The sequence below is a fragment of the Phasianus colchicus genome, chromosome 6 (assembly GCF_987193195.1).
Source record: "Phasianus colchicus chromosome 6, bPhaCol1.hap1.1, whole genome shotgun sequence".
In the NCBI taxonomy this organism is placed as follows: Eukaryota; Metazoa; Chordata; class Aves; order Galliformes; family Phasianidae; genus Phasianus; species Phasianus colchicus.
The window spans coordinates 13,540,331-13,563,759 of record NC_143441.1 but is presented as its reverse complement, the minus strand read 5'-3'; the positions used below and the strand labels follow the sequence as shown (position 1 = coordinate 13,563,759).

The following is a 23,429-nucleotide window of genomic DNA, read 5'->3' as shown; positions in this document are numbered from 1 at the left end:
GAATGGGGCCAGCACTGATGCAGATGGAGCTATGGCAGAACTGCCCTCCCAAGGGCTACAAGGATATCACTTTGGCTCAGAAAGGCTCTCCACAACAGGTTCCTGAAAGCCTGGGAGGCAGACCAAGGAAATGCTACTGCTGTGTCATCTATTCTTATGTATTTTTTCAGGCATCTGTTACTAACCACTGCCAGAGACAAGATATTAACATAGAAGATTTCCTAGTCTGGTTTGCTATGGATGTTGTCTGTTTAATAAGTGCTGTTTTCTTTAATTTTGTCTTCCTCCCACTTATCTCTGCTAGGCAATTTCACATTAGTCCAGATAGCAAGAAGAGGTGAGCCTTATTTCAAACAAAAGGATTTTAGTTCCCAAAACAGATTCCAGTAAACTGCTTTTAAATATATAAATATATGAAAGGTTTAAAATAAAAATTTATTTTCAAAATTGAGATTTAATAATTTCTGGAGATCTTGTAATACACACAGCTTTTCTGTCCTTGGCACATCTCTTTGTCATCCATTTGGCTTCTGATTTGTTTGCATCTCCCTTAATGCACTGGAGATCAGCTAACCCTATAGGAAACAGAAGATTGCATGTTAAAATCCCCGGCTTATGTATTTTGTTTGAGTCAGATGTGAACAGATTGCCAGGTTCAGGATCAAGAGGAAAGGTTCTTTTCCCCATACTGATGGATTAAGATTTGCTCATAGACTTTGCTTGAGTGTGTATTCTGCTTCTTATGGCTGGTCACTCAAGAAATGCTTCAAGAACTGTGGCATATGATAATATACCCAACCTGGTCCAGCAGTGCATTACAGTGGTGGCTGTTGATATTGTACTGCTACCTCTTTAATAAGGTCCTGAGACTTGTTTTACATCTGTAGTGCTTGACACTCCACAGAGCTTCTGTTTTATGGGCCATTTTGACCTAGGCCTCAACTGCTTGGTTACCCATGATTGTAGCAAGTGGGACCTGAAGGTCCTGGCAGTCCTTCACAGGCTTTTTGCTGACTGCAGAGTAATGCGTGTAAGCTAGTGGGGTAGAATTCAAACACAATTATCTATGATGTTTTCTCAGGTTGTTTATTTTTTAAATATTATTCAAAATGAGCAACACTTTTGAGATCGAGCTGTAAAACCACCACAGGTATGGTCTCATAATAGAGAAAGGTGGGCTAAATCAAGACTGAGATGCATCGTTCTGCCCTTCTTTTTGCAACCTCCTGCTGCAGCAAAAACCAGTTTTATTTGTTCTTCCTTTTTGTTAGATTAGTATTACGTATAGTTTTGTTAGATTACTATTACATATAGTTAGATCAGTATAGCACCCCAGCTCGGCTCATGAGATGATTATGTTGTTGACAGTGATGTTGTTCTTTGACCTAGAACAAATGTGAGAAGTCTAAGACTGTGTAACTGATTTCTTTCTTCTCCATAATTTTGCAGATATTAGGGCTGCTGGTGTGGACTCTGATCGCTGGAACAGAATACTTTCTATATCCAGCCTTTGGCTGGGTGATGTTTGTGGCTGTGTTTTACTGGGTCCTCACTGTCTTCTTTCTGATCATCTACATGACCATGACCTACACCAGGATCCCCCAGGTGCCATGGACCACAGTGGTAAATACATCTAATCATTGTTGTTTTGGATTTGCTGGGTTGTGAAGAAAATAAAATACTGATGCATTCTACAGCTGCAGTTACCCAATTGTACTGGTGCTTTTTGCAGTTTTTTTTCCCCTAATTTCTGTTTCTGAATCCCTGCAGTGTTTAACCTTCACATACTACTCAGAAACTACTACCCTTTTAAAATACTTGTCTTGTGATGTTTTGTTCATCGATCGATTTAGTGACTTGATTTTTAATAATGTGTGTGTGAGTCATATTTATGCACAGTGGCCCATTTTTCACCCTTTAGTGATTACATCCCATGAAGAATGAATCTGTCACTGCGTCTGAGCTAACAGTCCTAGTTGTATGGCTTAAACAGTAGAAATCCCTACAGGACTCAACACCATGAGTTGGAAATGGTACCATGGATCTTAAAGCATGAGTCTTCCTGTGCCAAATGAAAATAAAAAGTTGCTCAGAGAGGTAGCAGCAGTCTCACTAGCCATGTACAGCCTAGAGTGAAAATGGTGCTGCAAATTATTAGTGTTACATGTATGTAAAATGCCTGCCATGAAATCCTTTGCTTTTAGCTCAAGACTAAATGAAAATTAGGTAAACAACTAATGTAATTAGAGAAAAAAATCACAGGCATTTGAAATTCAGGTCTACGTTTTGTGGTTTGAAGAAATCCTGCTAGTTATACAAGTCAGCGTTATATTTTTGCATGATTTTCATAATATGCTGATTTTCAAGAGAATAGATTCTAAATGTCATCATCATGTAAGCCAACTGGCTATTTGTGACCCATACAGGAATTAACATAAATTTGATTTTGCATTTGTTTGATACAGTGAAATACTGCTTTTCTCTCTTTTTCTACTAGCTAAGGGTTATTAGTGAGAGTTCTGCATTGTTATGATAAAATATATTTGACTTCTGTGTTGCAAACAGTGTATGTGACTAAAATTGAATACACTTTTCACCTTCCCTTTTGTTGCTGTAATAAATAGCTAGCTATAGCAATTACTAATAACAACAACGAGGATTATGTTCAGATAGCTCCTCTGTTTTCAAGTTTCATAACCAGCAATTACCTTTACGGCTATAACAACGCTATAGAAATGTTGGATTATTTCAATTACAGCAGTAATGTGTCTGGGTATGGTTAGAAGTGTGTGTTGCTTTTTTTTCCCTCCAATTCCATTAAATGTAAGTAAAGTACATTCAAAAGGAAAACATCTTTGTATCCATTTTGTTACAATTTTAGTTATTACCCTTCTTTTATCAGTTTAACACTATTATCAGGCAACAGCTGCAAGTAAATGAGTTGCCCCTGATTTGTGTGGCAGACAAGCTTGATTAATTTCTGCTTGAAAGTGAGAATATTTCTTGCTCTGAGTTCCAAATGTATTGTAGATAAGATCACCCAAGTGTAGGTCCAAAAGGTACTCTCCCTCCATGGTACAAGATAATTTGAAAAGAAAATGCAAAACAAACTAAAGATGCTTGCATTTCAGCTTCTTTTGCCTTGAGGTATCAAAACAGCTATTGGGAGCAGCCTGTGAATTGAACCTCTGCCACTCATGGCTGACCAAGGTGTTCAGAGAGATGTTTTTAATGTTTTCATTGAGGAGGGCATGACACACACCTTTTGAATGACACACCTTTTGAGAGAGTTTACAGCCACCTTCTCCCCATTCTCCATAGTATCAATCTTTGCTAATTATTGCTCTGCGTCCTTAGGCAACAGTTAGCTAAAACTGTGTCTATTGTGTGCAGTATCCAAAATTACATCTGGACTACTCTGTCATAAACTGGGTTTTTGCAGGTTAAGCACATTACCAAATTGCTTAAGATGCAGTTACTTTACTGCAAATTAACCCAAAGTATGTGCTTCAGAAGTGACTCTCCTTAATAGGGCCAGTTCTTTGCTAAAACAATCAATGGAAGCTTTTAAAATCGGGTAGATTTGAATTTAAGAAGCAGATGGTAATTTAGCATGAACCATTTGGTTTGAGTAATATATTGGCAGTAAACGGCCCAATCAGCTTGCAGTGCATTCCATCTTCCCTAGCAGTGTTATTTCCCAGAGCAGCACTTCTAAAAAATTATGTGCTTTTTTTTCTTCATGACAAGATATTGCAGGGATTTGTAGCTTTCCAAGGTAATTGAGTCTTTTTGGAACAGGAAATTTAAAAATAACAACAACAAATATTCTAGGCAATCAAGTTTGAAGTTGGAAAATCGGTGCATTGCAGAAGTTGTGCTTTCCAGTTTTTGGCACCCTGTCCTAAAATTGATTGTTTGATATTTTATTACTGTAATGCCTAGATAGAAGAGGTGAGATTTGTACAAGGAGATACTATGTTTTATTAGATGAGCTGCTACAGGCGAGATAAAAGCCACTCACAAGTGTGTGAATAAAACCTCAAGTCCCCAGTGCTGGGCTTCAGCCGTGTGCTGAGGCACTGCCCTGTGTTCTCTGCAGAAGTGTAGGTAAGTGGATCTTTTCCAAATGTCCTGAAGCTGCAAGGACTTAGAATCACAGGAGAATGTGAATTCTCTTCAGCTTGCACGAATTTGGTCAGACCTCTCATAAACTGAGTGGATAACAGATGACAGCACAGCATGCTGTTCTCTGGAAGGGCTTGTAGCTGAGAAAGCAAGTTTCTGAGGAATGGCTTCCCTTCAGGAAGGTTTGAACCCTGTCTGTCATTAGAACTGGGGCATGGGCCAGGCTCCACTGAGTCTGAATTAAGGTCTTTCTGAATCAAACTAAAAGGAGGTGAGGAGTTCCCATACCAATCACTGCAATCTGCTGATCTGTGCTTTGGTGCACTGAGGGAGTTGCTGAGACAGACACGGGTGCCTTCTGAATTTCTCTCCTTTTTTTTAGATCATGACAGAATTCATTATTGGTGAATTCAGTCATGAACAATTGATGTACATCCCCAGCATCTACTGGGTCACACCATGGAAATTAATAAGTTGGAGATGCACCAGTCTGCATCATTTAGAGACAACTGGGACAACAGAGTTAAGGCTTATGATATGTGTGTGATACTGTGAGGTGCAAACAGAGGGCCAGAAGCTGAAGGGAGGGGACCATGTACAACACTAGGGCTTTGTCTAAATTCACAGTTACTAATTCCTGTGATTGTAACTAGGTACAAAGAGTATCATGGGTATTCCACTGACATCTGAACTGCAACTGTATTTTGTGGCCAAATTCATATGCCTTAGACAAGCAGCAGGGGGAGTTTTAGGGGGACTTTTTTAAAACACAAATGAATTTCCTATAGCCACGAGCAAGCAATGAGTAATTAATGTCAAAGTATTAAAGTTACTTACTTAATGAAAAATAAATGCATACCTTTTTGTTTACCTTTTCTCAGATGTTCGTCCTCCTGTTGTCTCTCACATGCAAAACCAGAATAAACTGTCCTTGATTATTCTCTGTAGTTTTATGTAAGATCAGGTCAATCTGCTTTGCTTCTTTCATATTAATCAGCAGAGATTCCCTGAGACCTTAACTCTTCTCCTGGGAAGAAAAAATGCAGTGTCTGCCACGGATGGGTCTTTCAATGACCCATGTAGTCCATTCAGAGTGTTCTCCTCCTTGGTTTTATGTTGTGGTTTGTTTGTTTTTTCTTCTCTCAGAAACAGGCAGAAGGGAAAATTACTCAATGGTGAAAGAATGCTCAACAAAAAAATTGTACCCACTTTATTTCCTTCAAAAATGAAGACAAAGTTTTGGAAGCTCCATAAATATTGCAGATGGGGAGTTGGGTTTTGTTTGTTTGTCTGTTTGTCTTTCATGTAGTCTCATATTCTTTCTGCCTAATATTTAGCTTGCAATAAGTAATCTGTGTACCTGTTTTCAATTTTGGAAAATCAGAGTACCTGGCTTTAAATTAAACTTTTCAGTATTTAGTTTGATGGAAAGAGCAATTGGTCCAAAACATGTTCTAATGTTCATGAATATTAAAAATAAGCAATTAAATTCTAATCTTACAGAGAGAAAGTTAAAAGAGGGTAAAATCATCAAGAATCACATTTTGTGTGCACATTGGATGTGCACATTATGTTTCAGAGGAGATTTTTGTAATGTTGGAACACAAAATGGCAACAAATGCTTTTGCATACAAATTGCTAATTTTATTTTATTTTTCAACAGGGTCTGTGTTTTAATGGGAGTGCCTTCATTTTGTACCTCATTGCCGCCATTGTAGATGCATCTTCAGTCACCAAAGAACTGGACAGTCACAATTACAACAGTTGGGCAGCTTCTTCAGTGAGTTCATTTTTTGTTTCAGTCACAATTGTATGTCTAACAAAGTGATATCAAACAACGCCTCTCTGGATGTGAGGGTTGAAATGCACACGTTCTGGATTTCAAAAAGCTGCAGATTGGAGTAGGGACTCACACACAAAATCTATTGATAACTGTAATTTAGTTTATAGGTTTTGAAGGCAACTAGGAATTCAACCAGGAGGTGACAGTCACATCTGCAAAGGCTGTAATGGTTTTAAGATCAGACTGTTTCCCCTCCCTGCCCCCATTCATTACTAGCTTTCTAGCAGAAGTTATGGCCTCTACCACAAAGTGAACAAATTGGGTGAACACAAAGTTACTTTAGTGCACTCATGCCACTTCCAAAGCAGCTTAAACTAACCCAGCTGACTTTGCACTGATGTGGTTAAAGTGCCAACTTTTTGTTGGCTGAGCTATGCACAGGGCACTGTGGGAAGGCCCTGAAACGGTGCCACCATTTCTACAGTGACTTCCAAGTTCACCTTTTGATAATCTTGGGCAACACTTGAAAAATCATGTAACTTCCAACTGTTTTTGACATTACTGACCTTCTACTTAGATTTGGAAATCCAAAGCATTCAAAGTGGGTTAAAAAAAAAAAAATCATTTTATAAGGACCAGATTAGGTGAAGATATTCTCTAGCTAAGTTAAAGGAGTTGCAGAAGAACTTTGAACATTTTGGTAACAGCAGTCAAATTCAATTTTATTGGAGTAACTCTGAATTACAGCTACTTTGCTGATGGTTAATGCATCTGCAATTGTCCTTTCTGGACTATTCACAAATTCTGTCTTCTGCCTGAAGCTTATTTTACACAGTGATGAACACAGAGACCTGAACACCTGCTCTGTTTTTATCTTGGGAATGATGTAACTATGTCCCTGTCACTTCAGTGGTGTTCAGGATCTTCACCTCTTGGCAGTTTGTAATTATTGATCTGCTTCTCAGCCAAAAGTGTTGACAGGAGCTTGCTTGCTGTTAGATTATCTTCCATGCTGATTCATGCTTTATGCAAAATACATCAATGCTCATGGGATATTTGGAATCTCTTCTAATACCCCTTAATAATGTTCATCTAATGCACTAAATAAACTATTAAATATAGTTTAATAGTGCTCTCTGTACACATTAAGTGTTTTGTGGATATATGTTTGTGAGAATTTAGCAAATCATCCATCTCCAATACTTGTTCTCTACTGGGAAGATTTTGGATGGATCTTTTAGTTTCTAAGAAGTAACATTCTTTTGGTAAGAAGAATGTTAGAATTTTCTATTGTTACCAGTTGTTATATCATCATCTACAAGTTTTGGTGCCACAGATTAAATTTACATGAGATAAGACTCACCCAAAAGGCTCAGATTTACTGCCTTGTATATATGCCTAGTAGTGCCTTGCTCTACTGCAGTGCCTACCTAGGCCAGTGACAGAAGCAAGAAGTGTTACTAGAATCACAAAATATATTTAGGCTGGAAGGGACCTCTGGAGATTATCTGGTCCAACCTCTCCTCCCCCAGCACAGGGTTAGCTTGCACCAGGTTGCTCAGGGCCTCGTCTGCTTGAGTTTTGAACGTTTCTGAGGATGGATATTCCAAAATGCCTCAAGGCCATATTGCCATATTTGATTTCTCTCACAGTGATTTTTTTTTTTTTTTTTTTTGCTAATATCAAACTGAAATTTCCCTTATTGTAACTTGTTTTTGTTCCCTCTTGTCCCTACCACTGCCAACCTCCAAGAAAAGCAGTGTTTGCCCTGTTTGCAATGTCAGCTTTATTTGGTTCAGTTACCAACAGAAAACATTCTGGTCTTATCATCAGCTATTTTGAACAACATGCAGTGATTAGCAGGAACTTAACCACTGGCATTGAATTGAACTTTATCAGTATAACTGAAATAGTTCACAGCTGTTCTGTTGCTTCTGGGTGCATATGCAGTGAGGAATTCAGAAACAACACCACTGATATTCTGTAGTTCCTAAAAATCTTCAAATATAAAATAAATCTAGCCTGCTATAGAATGCTTCTTCTGCAGTCACTTTCTGATAATGTAGTAATATCTTAATGTGGTTGCTTCCACTTTCTGCACTGAGAAATAAATTCATTAGTAGAGGACCACTGGAATTACTATCATTTGGGAATATGCCTGGGCCTGAATTTTGAATTTAGGTTTGCTCTAAATGACCTATCTGGATGCGCAGTGTGCCACACTGAGGCACAGGTGGCTTTTAGGCAGCTCCTGGCACACAGCAGCACTGTGGGGGCATTAGTTTGAGCTCACAGCATCCCTTGGTCTTACCAACAACTGATGTTAAAAGCTGCAAGTATACGGTTGGTGGGCATCCAGTCTGTAGGATCCCTTCTGAGGCAATATAATGTGGAGATAAGTGTTAAAATAGTCTATGTTTTAGCTGCTTCTAGGCCCATATTCCTACACAAAGCTTATTTAAACGACGTTGACTGCGATGGCAGCCCAAGTACAAGAAGGCCAGAGACCACTGTTTTAGTAATTCTGCTACTTTTATCCAAATACCATCATTAATTTTTCAAATGAATGAGAATGCTCTCAAATATTTTTCTGACATGTATTTTACTCTTCTCTCCACAGTTCTTTGCCTTTGTGGTTACCTCCTGCTATGCTGGAAATACATATTTTAGCTTTATATCTTGGCGATCAAGAACTTTGCAGTAAAAATTGTGTTAAAATGAATTCTGTAGAATAAAATGTCTTGAGCACTATACTCTTTTTGATGGAAGCTTGGAACAAGGATTTTAGGTCTTCTGGAGCATTTCTGTTGTAATTGAACAAATATATTTAAACTCAGAATACAATGAATATTTATAATATGATATCATATTTAGTGACATCTAACACTGACTTTGTACTGTATAATAAAATTTCATACTGCTTTTAAAGTTAACATGGTGTTTTTCTAGACATTGTATAGATATTATAACTAAACCTTTAATAAACTTCACTCAGATTATGTGCCAGTTTTGTAAATTTAACTTTTTAAATGTCACCTGTGTACTTTTGATAACGAATGCTACAAATCAAAACTAAGATTGATATTATATGTATACAAAGTGACCTTGTGAAAAATACCAAAAAGCTTTAAAGATAAATAAATAATTGACCCAACTTTGAATGTTTTGTAAACTGGGAGTAGGGGTTTGCTTATTTTGTCTGTTTTTCAGAGGCACATATGTACTATTAAGAACTCTGATGATTGTGTCGGCTCACATATTCCAGTAGCCGATTTTAATTGTGAGGTTGGTTTTGAAACCTATTAACAACATAGACTTAAAGTTTGCTAAAGAAGTTGTATGTATGAAGCACATTATCTTAACAGGTTTCTCAAATCTAGCAGACTCCAAGGCGTAATTCTAGACAACAGACCCTTAATGTTCAATGTTTAACCTACAGAGAATATCACAAAATATGTACTAAAGGTAATAATTCTTGTTTCTCTGAGAACTGAGGCTAGTTTGTTAGTTTGTAATATTGAAAATGTAGGCCTCAAAATGCTATCAAATGACATAAAGATTAAATCTATAGAAGAAATGTTAAGACCATTGCAGTAGAAACAAATAATTTTCTCACTCATTCCCTTTTTACCAGCCTCATTTGTGAGTTGTTAGTTTAACAAATCAAGTTTTTAATTTGACTCATATTTAAATATCTTTGAGTTATGCAGAAGTATGATGGAAGATTATGACTTCCAAGACAAATACCTTTGCAAATGACTTTCAAATAAAAATTACCTAGGGAATCTGTTCTGGAATTATGTAAAGAGCAGGATTTTGATTATTTTGTGATTATTTAAAGTTTTCTCATTTAAGACTGCTAGTAAATCCCTTATTTTTGCACTAAGGGGATTTGGACTTTTCCAGTCTTCAAAAACTTTGTTGCACTAACATATTTGGTAGTAGAGAAATCTCACTGCTTGAAAATCTTTATTTTTCCCTGTGAATAAATGTTGTGTGCTTCCTTACGTGCACACCCTGCAGTTAGGAAGATTTATCAGCAGTCAGCTAATTCTGTTCTCAATCTCCTGGTTTTGTTCTTGATTATCTGTCAGAGTCACAGGATTTCAATACAAGGGAAGCCAAGATATTATTTAAATACCTATATTTGTCTGCAGATTGCATCTGGTCTGTACAACAAAGGTCAAGCTGTCTCCTGCTTACTAATATCATCCAGTTCTGAGAATGAAGAAGGGCTACCAACTATGCATTTTATCTACACAGATAAAATGTGTCATTAAAGTCCCATATGCTATTTTCCATTGCTGGAAAAGAATCAAAGGCATAAAAATGATACAAATGTCAACTGGGTAAATGTGACTAGAAACAGCCAAAATTAAAATCTCATGAGTGATTTCCCATCTGTGAAAATGCTTGAGTAGTAAGAAAAAATCTTTCTCGAATGATATTTGATATACATATCTACGTTTAAAGAACATGACTGTGTTTGCATAAATGTTTCATGATAACTGTGATGGGCTGGTCTAACATCATAGCCCAGAAAACACTTGTGGATAGAGGTAAAAAGACAGAGATGAGCTCAGAGAGAGCAATGTGTTTTATCCAGTATACCTAAAACTATTGTGTAAACTGTGTGCTAGAAAACAGTCACTCCATGTTAGAGTAAACCCAAGAATGAAAGACAAAAACATACAGTTGTAGGTTAGGGAATGCTTTTGGCAAAATGCGTCCTCTCTGAGTCTTCAGCCCTAATTCTCAAGGGAAGACATGCAGAATGTCTCCCAAAGACAAATCTGGGAATTAAATTTTTAATTCTGCTGGATTTTTAAAAGTACTAGGTGGGAATGTATTTTATCTTTGGCTTTCTTTGTTTTACAAATCATAACTTAATCTGCCTTGTTCTTAAGAAGGATAACCATCTTACCTTGTATGCTATTTCTCATCTTATTTCTCATCTCTTCTGCAGCTACCAACTGTTTTTCAAGCAATCTGAATATCTAGTTAAAGTTGGAGGGATCAGTAAAGGCTGAGAATTACTTCTGAAGGTTGCTGCTCCTATTTCAGGCCTAATGAAAGGTAAAAGCTTCCAGAAGGTTATCTGTTTGTTCCAGGTGCATTAATCTTAAACACTGATTTGCCAACTATGATCCATGTTTCCATATGTCCTAATATTGATAAAGAAGATAACCTAGCAGTAGTTTATCATAAAACAGTTTTTAGAAGATTTTTGGCTGTAGACATTTCTTTGTGTTCATAAGATAGTAAGAAGCTTTTTTTGAAAGTACATCTAGGAATCGATGAAATCATTAGCAAAATTCTTAACACAGAGATATTGAGAAGAATTGAGAAAAAAAAAAATGTTAGGCAACTTGCAAAATAAAAGTATTTGACGTCGTAAATAATGTGTTCCAGACAAAAGGTATCTCTGAAAAATCTGAGGCATGTGAGGTGCTGGAGAGTAAGGATATTTGCTGTTAACTTTGGCCATCAAATTTCATTAATTAAAGAGTTGTTGGTGTGTCATCATCATCGTACATAATGCATTTACCATGATACAAGTAAACAGCAGAAGAATAATAATCAAAACTTGAAATTCAGAAGTGTTTTAGACTTGGGTTTGTGCCAGTGGTTTAGAGAAGATGGCCGTGTTCTTGAGTGGAAAATACAACTATTCTACGTGCATTAATGTAAAAGCATTTCTATTGCACTGGGTTGAAATGAGAAATTCATGAGAAATTAAGAACTAAAGCAGCTGAGTCAGCGGGAAAGAAAAACATATTTTTTAATGGGAAGTACAGAGGTAACTAGAACCTTCCTCCATAAGGCTTACAAGAGAACCAGTTTTAAAATCTCAGCTGCTAGCATTTTACTTCTCCGTGATTTGGCATTGTTGTACCTTTGATATCTAATAACAGGAGTTAAAATTTGATGGGAGAGGTACTGCCTTTTATTGCAGCTAGTAGCTTTCCTCTCTGAAAATAAAGAGCGCACTGCTTGGTCTTTTGCTAGGTGGACTGTTGGACTAGATGTTCTTAGGGGTCTTTTCCAACCTTAATGATTCTATCAGTTAGGTCAGCCTACCAGAGGGAAGGATGCCATTTGGAGGAACCTAGACAGACTTCAGCAGTGGGCCCAGGTGAGCTTCATGAGGTGATCCTCATTACCAATACAAGCTGGGGGATGAAAGGATTGAGTGCAGCCCAGCTGAAAAGGACCTGGGGGTACTGGTGGATGAGAAGCTGGACATGAACCAACAGTGTGCCCTCGCAGCCCAGAGAGCCAACTGTATCCTGGGCTGCATCAAAGACAGTGTGGCCAGCAGGGCAAGGGAGGTGATCCTGTTCCTCTGCTCTGTTCTGGTGAGACCTCAACTGGAGTACTGCATCCAGATGTGGAGTCCTCGGTACTGGAGAGACATGGAGCTGTTGGAGTGCAAGGGCAACAAAAATGATCCCAGGAATAGAACACCTCTCCTATGAGGACAGGCTGAGAGAGCTGGGGCTGTTTCAGTCCGGAGAAGAGAAGGCTGCGGGGAGACCTGAGAGCAGCTTTTCAGTATCTAAATGGAAGCTACAGGAAAGAAGGGGACAGGGTCTTTGGTGACAGGACAAGGGGGGAGTGGCTTTAAGCTCAAAGAGGGGAGATTTAGGTTAGATGTAAGGAAAAAATCAGTGAGGGTGGTGAGGCACAGGAACAGGTTGCCCAGTGATGTGGTGGATGAACCATTCCGGGAGACTTTCAAGGCCGGGCTGGATCAGTCCCTGGGCAGCCTGATGCAGCTGTGGTGTCCCTGTTCAGGCAGGGGAGCTGCACTAGGTGATCTTCAAAGGCCCCTTCCGACTCTAAGGACTCTATGATTCTATGGTTGCTTACACTCACCTACCCCATCTCACCCACGTCAATTCCTTATGCTGGACGTCATCTGATCTTACCTGTGTACACTCCTACGGCAGCCTTTGTTGTTCAGGGAGATATTCCATATTAAATATGAACGAGATAGGCATTCTAACTGCAGAACAAAACACGAGAGGATGATGTTTCTATAGGAGCAACAGACGCTAAGCTCAGGGGCCGCTTTACCGCCCTGTCAGAAAGCACAACCGCTTATTTTTAAACTTGAGGAAACGTAGAGCTCCCCTTGCCGAGCTGTATCTCCGCATGACTGAATTCCAGCTGCGGAGCCGAGCCACTCCGACATCGCTACAACCCCTCCTGCCGCTGCTCACTGAGGACACCCTTTTGCCTTTGGGACACGGCGGATCGGAAGACGCGCTCTCCTACCCACGCGCACACGCCGCGCAGGGCGATGCCGCGGGCCGCCACCCAGCTCCGAGCCGCCTCGCTTGAGGAGCACCGCTGACAAACTTCAGCCTCCGCTTTCCCGCCGCCTCCGGGCCCCGCCCCGCCCGCTGCCCCGGGGCACCGCCCGGCCGGCGGGGAGGTACGCCGCTCCGCTCCGCCCGGCCCTCCGCAGCTGTGGGCCGCCGCCCGGCCCCCCTTCCCCGCCCCGCCCCGCCCCATCCCGTCCCGTCCGGTACCCCTTCTCCCGGTCCGGGCCGCAGCAGAGCAGCGGAGCGGCAGGACGGAGCCATGTCTCACGGGGCGCGAGTGATCCGCACCGGGGTGAGCAGCGCGGGGCCCGCCGCGCCGCCGTCGGCCGCCGCCTCCTCGGCGGGCTCGGACGCCGAGCTGCTGGACGGCGCCTATTTCCGCTCGTGCGCCGGCATGCTGAAGGTGGCCCAGATGGTACGAAGCCGGGCAGGGGCGGGTGGCCTCGGGACCCTCGGCCCGTCCCGGGGCTCCTCCGGGGCGGCGGGTAGCGGCGGTTTTGGCTCTGAAGCTGTCGCAGCTGGCGGGAGGAGGAGGGAGCCCGGTTTCTCTCACGACGCCGAGCGCGAACTCCCGTCAGAAGCAGCCTCCGCTTTTCGTTCGCTGGTGGAGACGGATGCGTGTCAGCCTGGGGGAACGCTGCTTGCTGGAGTGCCGCGCTGTGCTGCTGGGACGTCCGGAGCCAGTGGCAATGTTGAGCGTTGACAGCTCTTTGTTGTTAATCGTAATTTTGGCACGGCAGCGGGAAGGCATCGGGTGCCGCGCGTCAGCGGTCCGTTGGCTGTGGTAAGTTTCGGGAGAGGAGGCCGAGGGCCGCCTGTGAGGCCGGGGTCGGGGTGAGCTCCTGGGCCAGGAGAGGTGAGGTATCACCGCACAGCAGGGACTGGGGAAACGCTGGGCTTCTGTACTTTTTGCTGTTGTCCCTCACTGTGAGTTCAGCTCTGTAGGAGTGCCGACAGCTGTCTGCTGTGTTCTGTTCTCTTGGTTGTTCCCAAACCATCGTGAGGATCTTTTCAGGAGATAGAATGATGCTCTTTTGAACGCACATCTGCATCGCCGGTGACCCTGCAGTCCTAAAACTGTAGCCTTGTGCTTTGCTGACTAACGAGAAGCCCACTTATCTTTTCGTCTTCACCACTGTGGAAAGCACAATTCCTTTTATGGACTAGAAGCACCTAGTCCTCTCTGTGTCCATCCTGATGTGTCTTCACTACTTGTTCACTACTTGAAACTTCCTACTTGTTACTCTTAACACCTGCACAAGTGCGTGTATTTGCACTGAAGTTTCAGTTTTGGTGTGCATGGAAAGTGTGGAATGTGTGCTTTACATACTTTACATACTTCAAGATATATAAATGTATTTAAATGTATGTAATAGTGTAATATTTAACATATTTTATATGAAATAATATTTTATGAATGCTGTTCAATATCATTAGAATTTAAGCTAGTGGTTTTCTGTGCTGATTTGACAAGTTCCCATGAGCCTGCTTTCAACTTTACCTCTTACATTTTTCTGCATTTCAGCTTGCTTATAAATAACATCAGTAGAAATTACTTCAGCTATCCAGGGAGCTTTGGGCAGGTTAAACTCTTCTGATGCATTATCTTGGTAATGTATTCTTCTTGCACAGTTTTCAAAGAAAACAAAACGCTTGTGCTGCAGTGTGTAGAAATGACCAAGGCAAGCTAGTTTTAGATAAACTCCTCAACATTTATCTAAAATTCATCTTTTCTCAGAGATTATTTTCACTATATCTATGAATCTGCTTTTATTAGTATGCAGTTCTTCTGGTGTTGACAATATCTGTGTTTGATCAGAATTCTCCGTGACAAAACTGTAAACGTTCCTGGATTAATATTAGTGGGGGTGGTGGGACTGCAGGCTTCTTATGAAGGAGAACCATTATGCTGACAGAGGACAAAGGTAAGTTGTTTTCAGATAGACATACAACGTGCTACATAGAGTACTGGACTTCTGAATGGTTCTGGTTATGACGAAGGAGCACTACTGCATCTCTTTTCTCCTTCTTCCTTGCCAAGAAGTAAATGGTATGAGAGAGAACAAGAAGCAAATGTTTTTATTTCTTCATTCATAGTAATGCTAAAGGCTGTTTGCAAGCATAAATAATTTGATTGTATGCATGAAATTATTCTAATAGATGGCATCAACATGCTAAGATAACTGTACCAAGGAAACAGAAGATAATGTCACAGGTTTTCTTCTATGAGAAGGATCTTAACACAAGCCTTAAAATTCAGCAATCTTGTGCAAGATGAGGAGCTTGTCCAGGAATCTGATCATTACTGACTCCATGTTACCAATTCTTTCCCTTTAAATTCTTGTGGGTGATATGAAAGCTCGTGTTGGCTGTAGCATCTAGTATAGATTGAAATTAGGAATTTAAAAGTATGTTTCGTGCCTGTGAGCCAACGTACATTCCTTTATTTTGCATAATTACAGCTTTGAGAAGGTAATGCATTTTCTGCATTGAGTTCCTGACTTTCAAATATGCAAGGAATGCTCTATATAGGTATTTTGACAATACAGTGGAGGAGAAAAATAGTTTGTTATTTGTGCACTTTACATAGCAATAAGGCAGTTTGACAGCTGTTTTTCATGTATGAGCAACACTAATGTTAATAGGGACTCCATTTTCAAAATCCAGTCTGAATTGATGCTGTGCTTTTAACAAGAAGTTATGACGTATCTTCAGCTTCTGCCTTCAACTGGTCTAGTTTGAACATTGCTCTTCCTCTTGTTCGTCCTTTTCATTCTTTTTTTGTGCTTGCAGTTTTGCCAGTACCTTTCATACTCAGGGTGTTACATGCAGCATCGTGCCGTGGTTCAGGCTGTGGGAGATTCAGGTTAGATGTTAGGAGATGCTACTTCTCTGAAAGGGTAGTCAGGCACTGGAAGGGCTGCCCAGGGAGGTGGTGGAGTCACTGACCCTGGAGGTGTTCAAGGAACATTTGGATGTTGTGTTGAGGGATATGGTTTAGTGAGGGCTATTGGTGATAGATGGATGGTTGGACTTGATGATTTTGTAGGTCTTTTCCAACCTTGGTGATTCTGTGATTCTAGAGCAGCAGCATGCTCACCAAGTGCAGGGGTATGTGTCTCTGTGTGCACAGTCCACGTGATTACAAGGGACTTGACATGAAGCCAGCTCAGCAAAATTGCCACATGTGGCACTTCTCAGTACACCCCACTGACAGTGCTGGTTTGTTTGAAGCAAGTTTGTTCTGTGTTCGTACTACTGCTGGCTTATTTTATTGCAGGACTTTCTGGGTACTCAGAAAGAACTGGGTAGTTCTCAAAGGATACCAGGAAACCTTTTGAGGTCTCCTGTGTCCTTGGAGACTGTTTGGAGCTCTTGTGTACAAGAAGAGACATCAAGAAGCACATCAGACAAGAAGAAGCACAGTATGTGCTTCTGTAGGTCCCAGACTTCTCAAACCATTCCAGGACTGTTCCTTGCTTCTGGGTGCTGAGAGGAATGGGGTTGACCCGTGGCCTCTCTGCTCCTTCTTCAAGATGGCCAAGGTAACTGTAACCAGAGTCCAGACTGAGGAGGATGTCCCCACAATAAGGCCATTGCTACTGAGCAGACAGTGGTTCTGATACAGCAGGCACAGCCATAGTATACAGTGTTTTAAACTAAGGACCATCTTATTCAATCTGAATCAAAAAGAGCAGTTTCACCAGACACAAAAAGAAGAAATCTTCTCAAAGCTAGGGAAAGTAGAATAAAACCAATGGAAGTTGACTTAACAGCATCGTTTTTAACTCATTAAAGTTGCTAAGGTGATAGTTAAAGCTCTTCTGCTGAGTAAATATTTCATTTCCCAAGTGTCGACAAAAGCAGTTAGCATACTTGATATCTGAACAGCCCACCACGCAGCCTCTAGCAACACTAAAGTTTGCTGAAACTTCTTTGGATTATTATATACAAACATACAGTTGAATCACAGAATCACAGAATTGCCAGGGTTGGAAGGGACCTCAAGGATCATGAATCTCCAACCCCCCTGCCACACGCAGGGCCACCAACCATTCCACCTAATGCTAGACCAGACTGCCCAGGGCCCCATCCAATCTGGCCTCGAACACCTCCAGGGATGGGGCATCCACAACTCTCTGGGCAGCTGTTCCAGTACCTCACCACTCTCTCCGTAAAGAATTTCCCCCTGACGTCCAACCTAAATCTCCCTTCCCTCAGCTTAAAACCATAATATATCTAATGCAGAAAGCCAAAAAAACATTGGTAGCTAGATTGTTAGAGCCAAGATCAACTTCTAAATGTGTGGGATGGTATCAGCCAAACTTCCTGGGGAGTTGCATTCAGAAGATGTTAAAATACGAAAAGAAAGCAAGATCTGTTGGTGGAAGATAAAAACTCCAAGTCAAAACCATTGATATAGAAAAAGGAAATGCACAAAAGCAAATGCTGTTGGAGTAGCTCTCTAATCACTCTAGTCTTTTAACTTGAGCCCCAAACTTCTTTTGTCTATGGAGTTGATTGAAGTAAATGATCTAGTTCTTTGCAGCAGTGTGTTAGTGATGTATGGCTTTGCTTGTATGTTAATAAGACTGTTTAGTCAGGAGATACGTGCAGAGATGCTGAAATTGTAAACTTTTATCCTACATAGACTGTGCTTTCAACTTTCTCCCAGAATTACTCTGTCCATACTTCTTCCAAAGGAGAGCAGTGGCCAGAAGTAACAAGCTCGGCTGAAAGTTGCCAGATGCTGACCTGCTAAGCTTACACTCAAACAAGTCTGTGTTCTGCTTGTCTCTTCATCCCAGCTGATAAGAGAAAACAGAAAAAATGCTGCTGTTCTAGCTAATAGTGATGTCCTTGTGTATTACACAAAAAGTCTTACTGGAGGCATTTGATGAAGTAGTGGATAAAGTAATAGATGAGGAAAAGCACTTTGAAAATGTGTAGGTGTCCTCAGCCTGCAACTGTGTGACAAATGACTGGCTAAAGAATAAGGAATTGAATTTATTTTTTAATTTTAGCAGCAAAGTTATTATTCTCAGGCCAAGGTCAGACACATGTATTGTAGGTGCTCATTGCTGTTCTGCTAGATGTTGCAGTAAAGGGACATCGCTTGGCATGCTGGCCATAGAGATAGAAGTTTGTCTATGTCATGGGTGGCTCAAAAGTAAATGAGCGTTTGAGTGAGGAATGCCCAAGCCTCGTAATTAAAACCCACAGGTCTGGGAAGTCCTGTTATTTACACTCTGAGATCACCGCAACAGGCTGGCTTGGCCAGGCGTACTTTTTCCATTCCTCTGCTCAGGCTGGCCATACAATTTCTGCCCAGGTATTTGCATATGAGCTGGGAGCAGACAGCATGTTCCCTGTGTGCTAAGTAATGCTTGGTGGTAGGCTGACACGGTTTTATTTGATGGGTCAAAACTTCAGAGGCAATGGCAGTGGAAGGAATTTTCTCTCTGTGCTGCCATTCTCAGCTGCGGTGATGCAGCTGTTTACAAGATTGCGCAATATGCCAAACGAGGGAACTGATGTAGCTTTACTTCAACTCTCCTTCACTTTTCTTCTTTTGTAAGAGATTTGAGGGAACAGTGCAGCCACAGAGACTGTTGTCAGGAGCAGCCAGTGTCTGGGATAGAATGGCAGGAGCTGCAGAAGCATCAATTGGTTCCACATGCTTCAAGCCACAAGCTAAGAGTTTAGTCCTTTTCTGTTATTTGTTGTTGTTGTTAGGGAAAGGTTTAATTACTTAGGTTACTCTCTGTCTAATTGTTTTCAGAAAAAAAAAAAAAAAAGTGAATTTTCTGATGATTCAACTGCTTGAAAAGGCTCAAAAGTCAAGTCCAGAATATTGCTATTTTTAAGTATTAGGGAATCTCTGTTCCAAATATATCAGTGAATGCTTTATTTCTTTCCAGAAGAGGCTACCTGCAAGCACAGAATTGGAGCTACCATGCTTTGCTCACTTGGCCCAGCCATTAGGATTTGTTGTAATACATTCATGGCATGTAGTGCTCTTTGTGTAGCTGTGACTGAACAAGGTCTAGTAAGTACATTTTCTGAAACCAGAAAAAAACAGGAAGTGAAGCCTAGAAATTTACCACATCTCCTGAGATGTGTTTAGCATGCTTGAAAGAGCAGAGAGAAGTATTGGCAGTGGTTTTCTGGCGCATGTGTTTCACAGGAAGTTAGATTTGCACTAGCATTCTGAAATCTCTATCAGGTGTGCATGGTGTCTGTGTGTTGTCAGATGTGAAAAGCATGGATTCTTATTGCTCTGTGACTTTCCTAAGAACTGCTAATGTGCCATATCCCCTCTCCTCTCTCTTTGGAGACAGTGTCCCTTTGAACATCTGCTTCTCCTGCTGAAGAAAAATGAAAACCAGTTCAGTGCAAGTGTGGCCTTTAATAGCTCAGAGCCTAAAAATGTTGAAAATTCCCTTGTTGAGCAGATCCTGCACCTGCAGCCCTGGAACAATCTATGTGTTTCATCATGATCAGGGACTTGTGGACATACCTCAGTGAGGTCAGTGTGCCTGACCACGATGATGTTAGGTAACAGCTCTACAATGCCTGGACAAAACAGTATCGGCCCCACAAGCCAGACAGTGTTTGGCTACTATGAGTAAGTGTTTCCTCAGCTCCCCTCCCTTGGGTGTACTTGTAGGGCATTCTCTCAGTCCTGTGGCTGAGCCTCTCCTTTGCACTGTTGTCACATCACGTGCACTGCGGGCTTGTCCTCCTCGTTTGTGGTGAGACGTAAACTATACAGTAGCCAGAAATTGCTGCTCTCTCTATGCAGAGATGAAACTTTAAAATTGCTGTGATTTTCTTCCACACACCTGCGTGCTTCCTCTGTTCTGCATAACTCAGATTCCAAAGGAACCATTACAGCCGAAACAATTTTCCGCGCTGCGATGCTGGGAATTTGATGAATATAATGGCAAGTACAGGAATGTCTGACTGGCCCAAGCCATGTGGCTGCAGCCTTCAAAGCTGTAGCAAATTGATTTGCTTTTCTTGTACTTAGGGCTTCTTCTGCTCATAGCTTGACTCAAGGAAAATGGAAGTGTGACAGTGACAAGATTGAAAAGCTGCTTCAAGAGGAATTTTCTCGGAATGTTGTTTGGTTTTATTGCAATACCATTTCTGAGTTCATGAAACAAACACTGACAGCTGGAAGGGAAAGAGAGTGTTGACCTGAGATAATCAGTAGCAACTGCAGAACTGCAGAAGGGCTTTGGATACTGTCCTGTAAGTCTGTAATCACACTTGCCTGAAACTGGGAAGGCCACTTGAAGAGACCTCTCATCTACAAGAGAAAAACCCAGTCCCCAGCTGATGTTTGTCACCTGCTGGCTAATTGAGCCTTTTGTAGATAGCTTGAGTGTGGCTTCCTAATAGCAAGGGCAGTGTCATCCCTGTTTGTGTGACCTGCCAGGCAGTGGTACCACTGGGGAATCTCATCTATTATCTCATCACCCTTCACTTCTCCGATGCCTTGCCAGGCACAAAGTGTGTGTGCTTACAAGAGGTTGTTCTTCTGTGTGCTAAGGCCCTGTCTAATCCACCAACTGGGTTGTGATAATGCTGGTTGATGTGGAAATAGTCACGATGTTAGTATTTTGGGGAACACTCACCTGTTTTTTTCCTGATTAAAAAAAATATGATGTACCAGCACAGCTAACAACATAGACTTCAGTGATGTTAACAATCTCCTCTTGTTTGAGGAGACCTTGCTTAAGGCTCCATTGCCATGGCTCGCAAAGCCTTTGAAGATGACAGATACAGGCTTTTTAACAGCTCTCTGTGCGATTGCCAGATGTCAGTGTGGTATTCTCTGGGGCTGGGAAAAGAGATGGCAGGTGCTAACTGAAGATTCGAGTCAGCCAAGCAATAAATGCCTCAGACAATGAGAACAAGTTGTGTTGTGAGCAGCATCCATAAGAAGAAGGATGAACAAATTGCTTGCTGAGGGTTACAGGCATGGGCACTGAGACTTTCCTGAGCAGTTTGCAAGGTGCTCCTTATCTCAGTAGCAGCTTTCAGGAAGATGAGATTCTATACGCTTTTTATTTTTTGTGCATCTGGTTTGATAGATTAGTAGGGAGTTGGTTGCCACAAGGTGCTAGTTTTGTGTTATGTGTTCCCATTTGAGTTTAAAGTAGGTGTGTCCTGCTAGCTATGTATTGGATACCCAGATCAAGTAGGAGGCTTTGCAGTTTGTTGTGCAGAGTTTGTGGGGATGTTTGTTAGCCAAGAGCACCACATACACTGGACTTCATGCAGACAGACAGTCCGAGCCAGGCTTGGCTGGCCAGCCAGCGTGGGCTCCTCTGTAGGTGGTACTGCCATGCATGATTGCTGCATGCGTTTTTAGACAGCCATGACCTTTACGTACAAGAGCTCTTAAGCTCACAAGTATGGATTAAACTCTTCCTGCTTTGTGTATAATACTTATAATATGGGACTTCATTAGCTGTCTGAAAAGCAAACAGTACAACTCAGTGTACACTAAGAATGGTTCAGAATGGTGGTTTCGGAGGTACCTTGCTCATCCTCCAAGTATTTCTTCTTGGCAGACTGAGAGGAATTAATACAGGTGAGCTGGGAGAGATTGCTGGAGTGGGTGGCTGTTCTGCTGGGGCTGTTGCATGCACAAGGAGTAACATGTTCACGAAGTATTTTGGCCTTCTGGCCTTGCCCAGAACAGCATCTCCAGGATTTGTGGGTGCCTAGAAAGGCATAAGGCCTCTTCGAGAGCTAGAAGGAAAGCAGTTTGCCTTTTCCAGAGTTAAAATCCTGCTAGAACATTTGCTGCATTTAGAATTCTGGCCATATCCTTTGCAGAGATCTTAAAAGTCAGCTGTTCTATTAATAATCCTTTGCAATGAGTTTTATATGTTTTGGGAATTGTTTGTGACTTGAATATGGCTCTTGTGTGCCATTACTCAATTATGACTTCACATATTGCTGCAGTAATATGAGTTTTGCACGTATGTTTTTACACAACTGCAAAAACTTGCTGATAATGATTTTACAGTTGGAGCATTTTAAACTGAATTTGATTTATGAAACCAAGCAGATCCTAAATCTTTTAGTATTGGTTTAGAGAGACAAGAAATAAATTGTTAACAAACTCTTGCTAACAAACTTACTTTGCTCTTTTAAATTAATTCACTGCTAGATGAGAATGCAGCTTGTTCTTTGCCATATAACGGTGAAGTTCTCAGCTTTCAGCTAATGAAGGACAGTCCTGCGGGTGTCTTTCAGTGCAGCACGGTGTGGTGGTGCAGGCAGCTTTGGGTGTGAGGCAGGGAGCTGGCTGAGGTGACAGAGGTGGGATTGATGTGTTGCTTGCACTGTGCTCTGCAGTAGGTGTGACTTCGCTGGTCATTACAGAGAATTGCTTTTTTAGTAATCGTGGCTACCATCCTGCAACAAGGGCTCTTTAATACTGTCATTCACACGCTGGTTCTGTGATTACCTCACATCCTTTGCTATCGCTGGGACCTGTGCCAGAAGAGATAAATAACTTATTAATAAATGAAGAGTATAGCTTCCTCATACTGAGGCTTGTCCTCTTATCTGAGTCTTAGAGGGTCAAATAAGATTATTTTGCCTTCTTCTCACCCTCCCATCATTCCTATCTTCAATAAATAGCTGTGGATGGCCGTGCACAAGAGAAGTCACTTATCAGAGGCCAGGCAGCCTCCTTATTTTAGCAAACCAGCCAGACAAGAGGAAATCTGCCCAGACGCAGGGGCTGAGAGACTGTTGTGCAACCAGAGACTGACTGCTTCACAGATCCATGCACTTGAAGATTGCTGATTTCATCTGTCATTAGGGAGGTTTTAGCCGTACTGGGTTCTTTATCATTTTTTCCTTTTCTGAATCTTTCTAGTGTGTGCTTGGCTGTTAGACCTCCCATTTCCTTTGGAAGAAGATTTTGGTTATGGCATCAGCCAGCTTTGTTGCTTAAATTAGCTGAGCTGGTCTTGCATGAATTATGCTTGTGACCTTGACCTGAGCTTTGTCTATCTTACTGCTTTGGGAGTAACAGTAACAGTTCAAAAAACCGTTTGATTCTGTCCAGAAATATGTAATTAATAATATAGATATTGCTTCACTGTGTTGTGGTGTAACATTCATAATACACAAAATGTGGTAGTGCAGCTGCAGTC

At 41.4% G+C, this 23,429-nt stretch overlaps 2 protein-coding genes and 1 long non-coding RNA gene across 4 annotated transcripts in view; 2 read left to right on the top strand and 1 right to left on the bottom strand.

Annotated features, from left to right (window-relative positions):
- The window catches only part of CMTM8 (CKLF like MARVEL transmembrane domain containing 8), a 38,987-nt gene extending 26,944 nt beyond the window's left edge, over nucleotides 1–12,043 (top strand). Inside the window, exons 2-4 of one of the 2 annotated variants that reach the window (XM_090142510.1) lie at nucleotides 1,450–1,623; nucleotides 5,792–5,908; nucleotides 10,878–12,043. In XM_090142510.1, the coding sequence (XP_089998636.1) occupies nucleotides 1,450–1,623; nucleotides 5,792–5,908; nucleotides 10,878–10,904 (318 nt within the window). In that variant the 3' untranslated portion in view covers nucleotides 10,905–12,043. Of the gene's footprint in view, nucleotides 1–1,449; nucleotides 1,624–5,791; nucleotides 5,909–8,531; nucleotides 9,077–10,877 lie in introns of those variants that run through there. The other variant, XM_031590262.2, reaches the window with a different exon arrangement.
- Nucleotides 471–13,281, bottom strand: LOC149917438 (uncharacterized). The gene is made up of 3 exons (XR_016467708.1): nucleotides 12,844–13,281; nucleotides 4,988–5,155; nucleotides 471–575 (listed from the first exon to the last, which is right to left on the bottom strand). It is a non-coding gene; the product is annotated as an uncharacterized LOC149917438 (long non-coding RNA).
- A 141-nt stretch (nucleotides 13,282–13,422) lies between these two features.
- Nucleotides 13,423–23,429, top strand: part of CMTM7 (CKLF like MARVEL transmembrane domain containing 7) — a 24,994-nt gene continuing 14,987 nt past the window's right edge. The window contains exon 1 of the mRNA XM_031590265.2: nucleotides 13,423–13,657. Coding sequence (XP_031446125.1) covers nucleotides 13,502–13,657 — 156 coding nt within the window. The 5' untranslated portion in view covers nucleotides 13,423–13,501. The remainder of the gene's footprint in view (nucleotides 13,658–23,429) is intronic.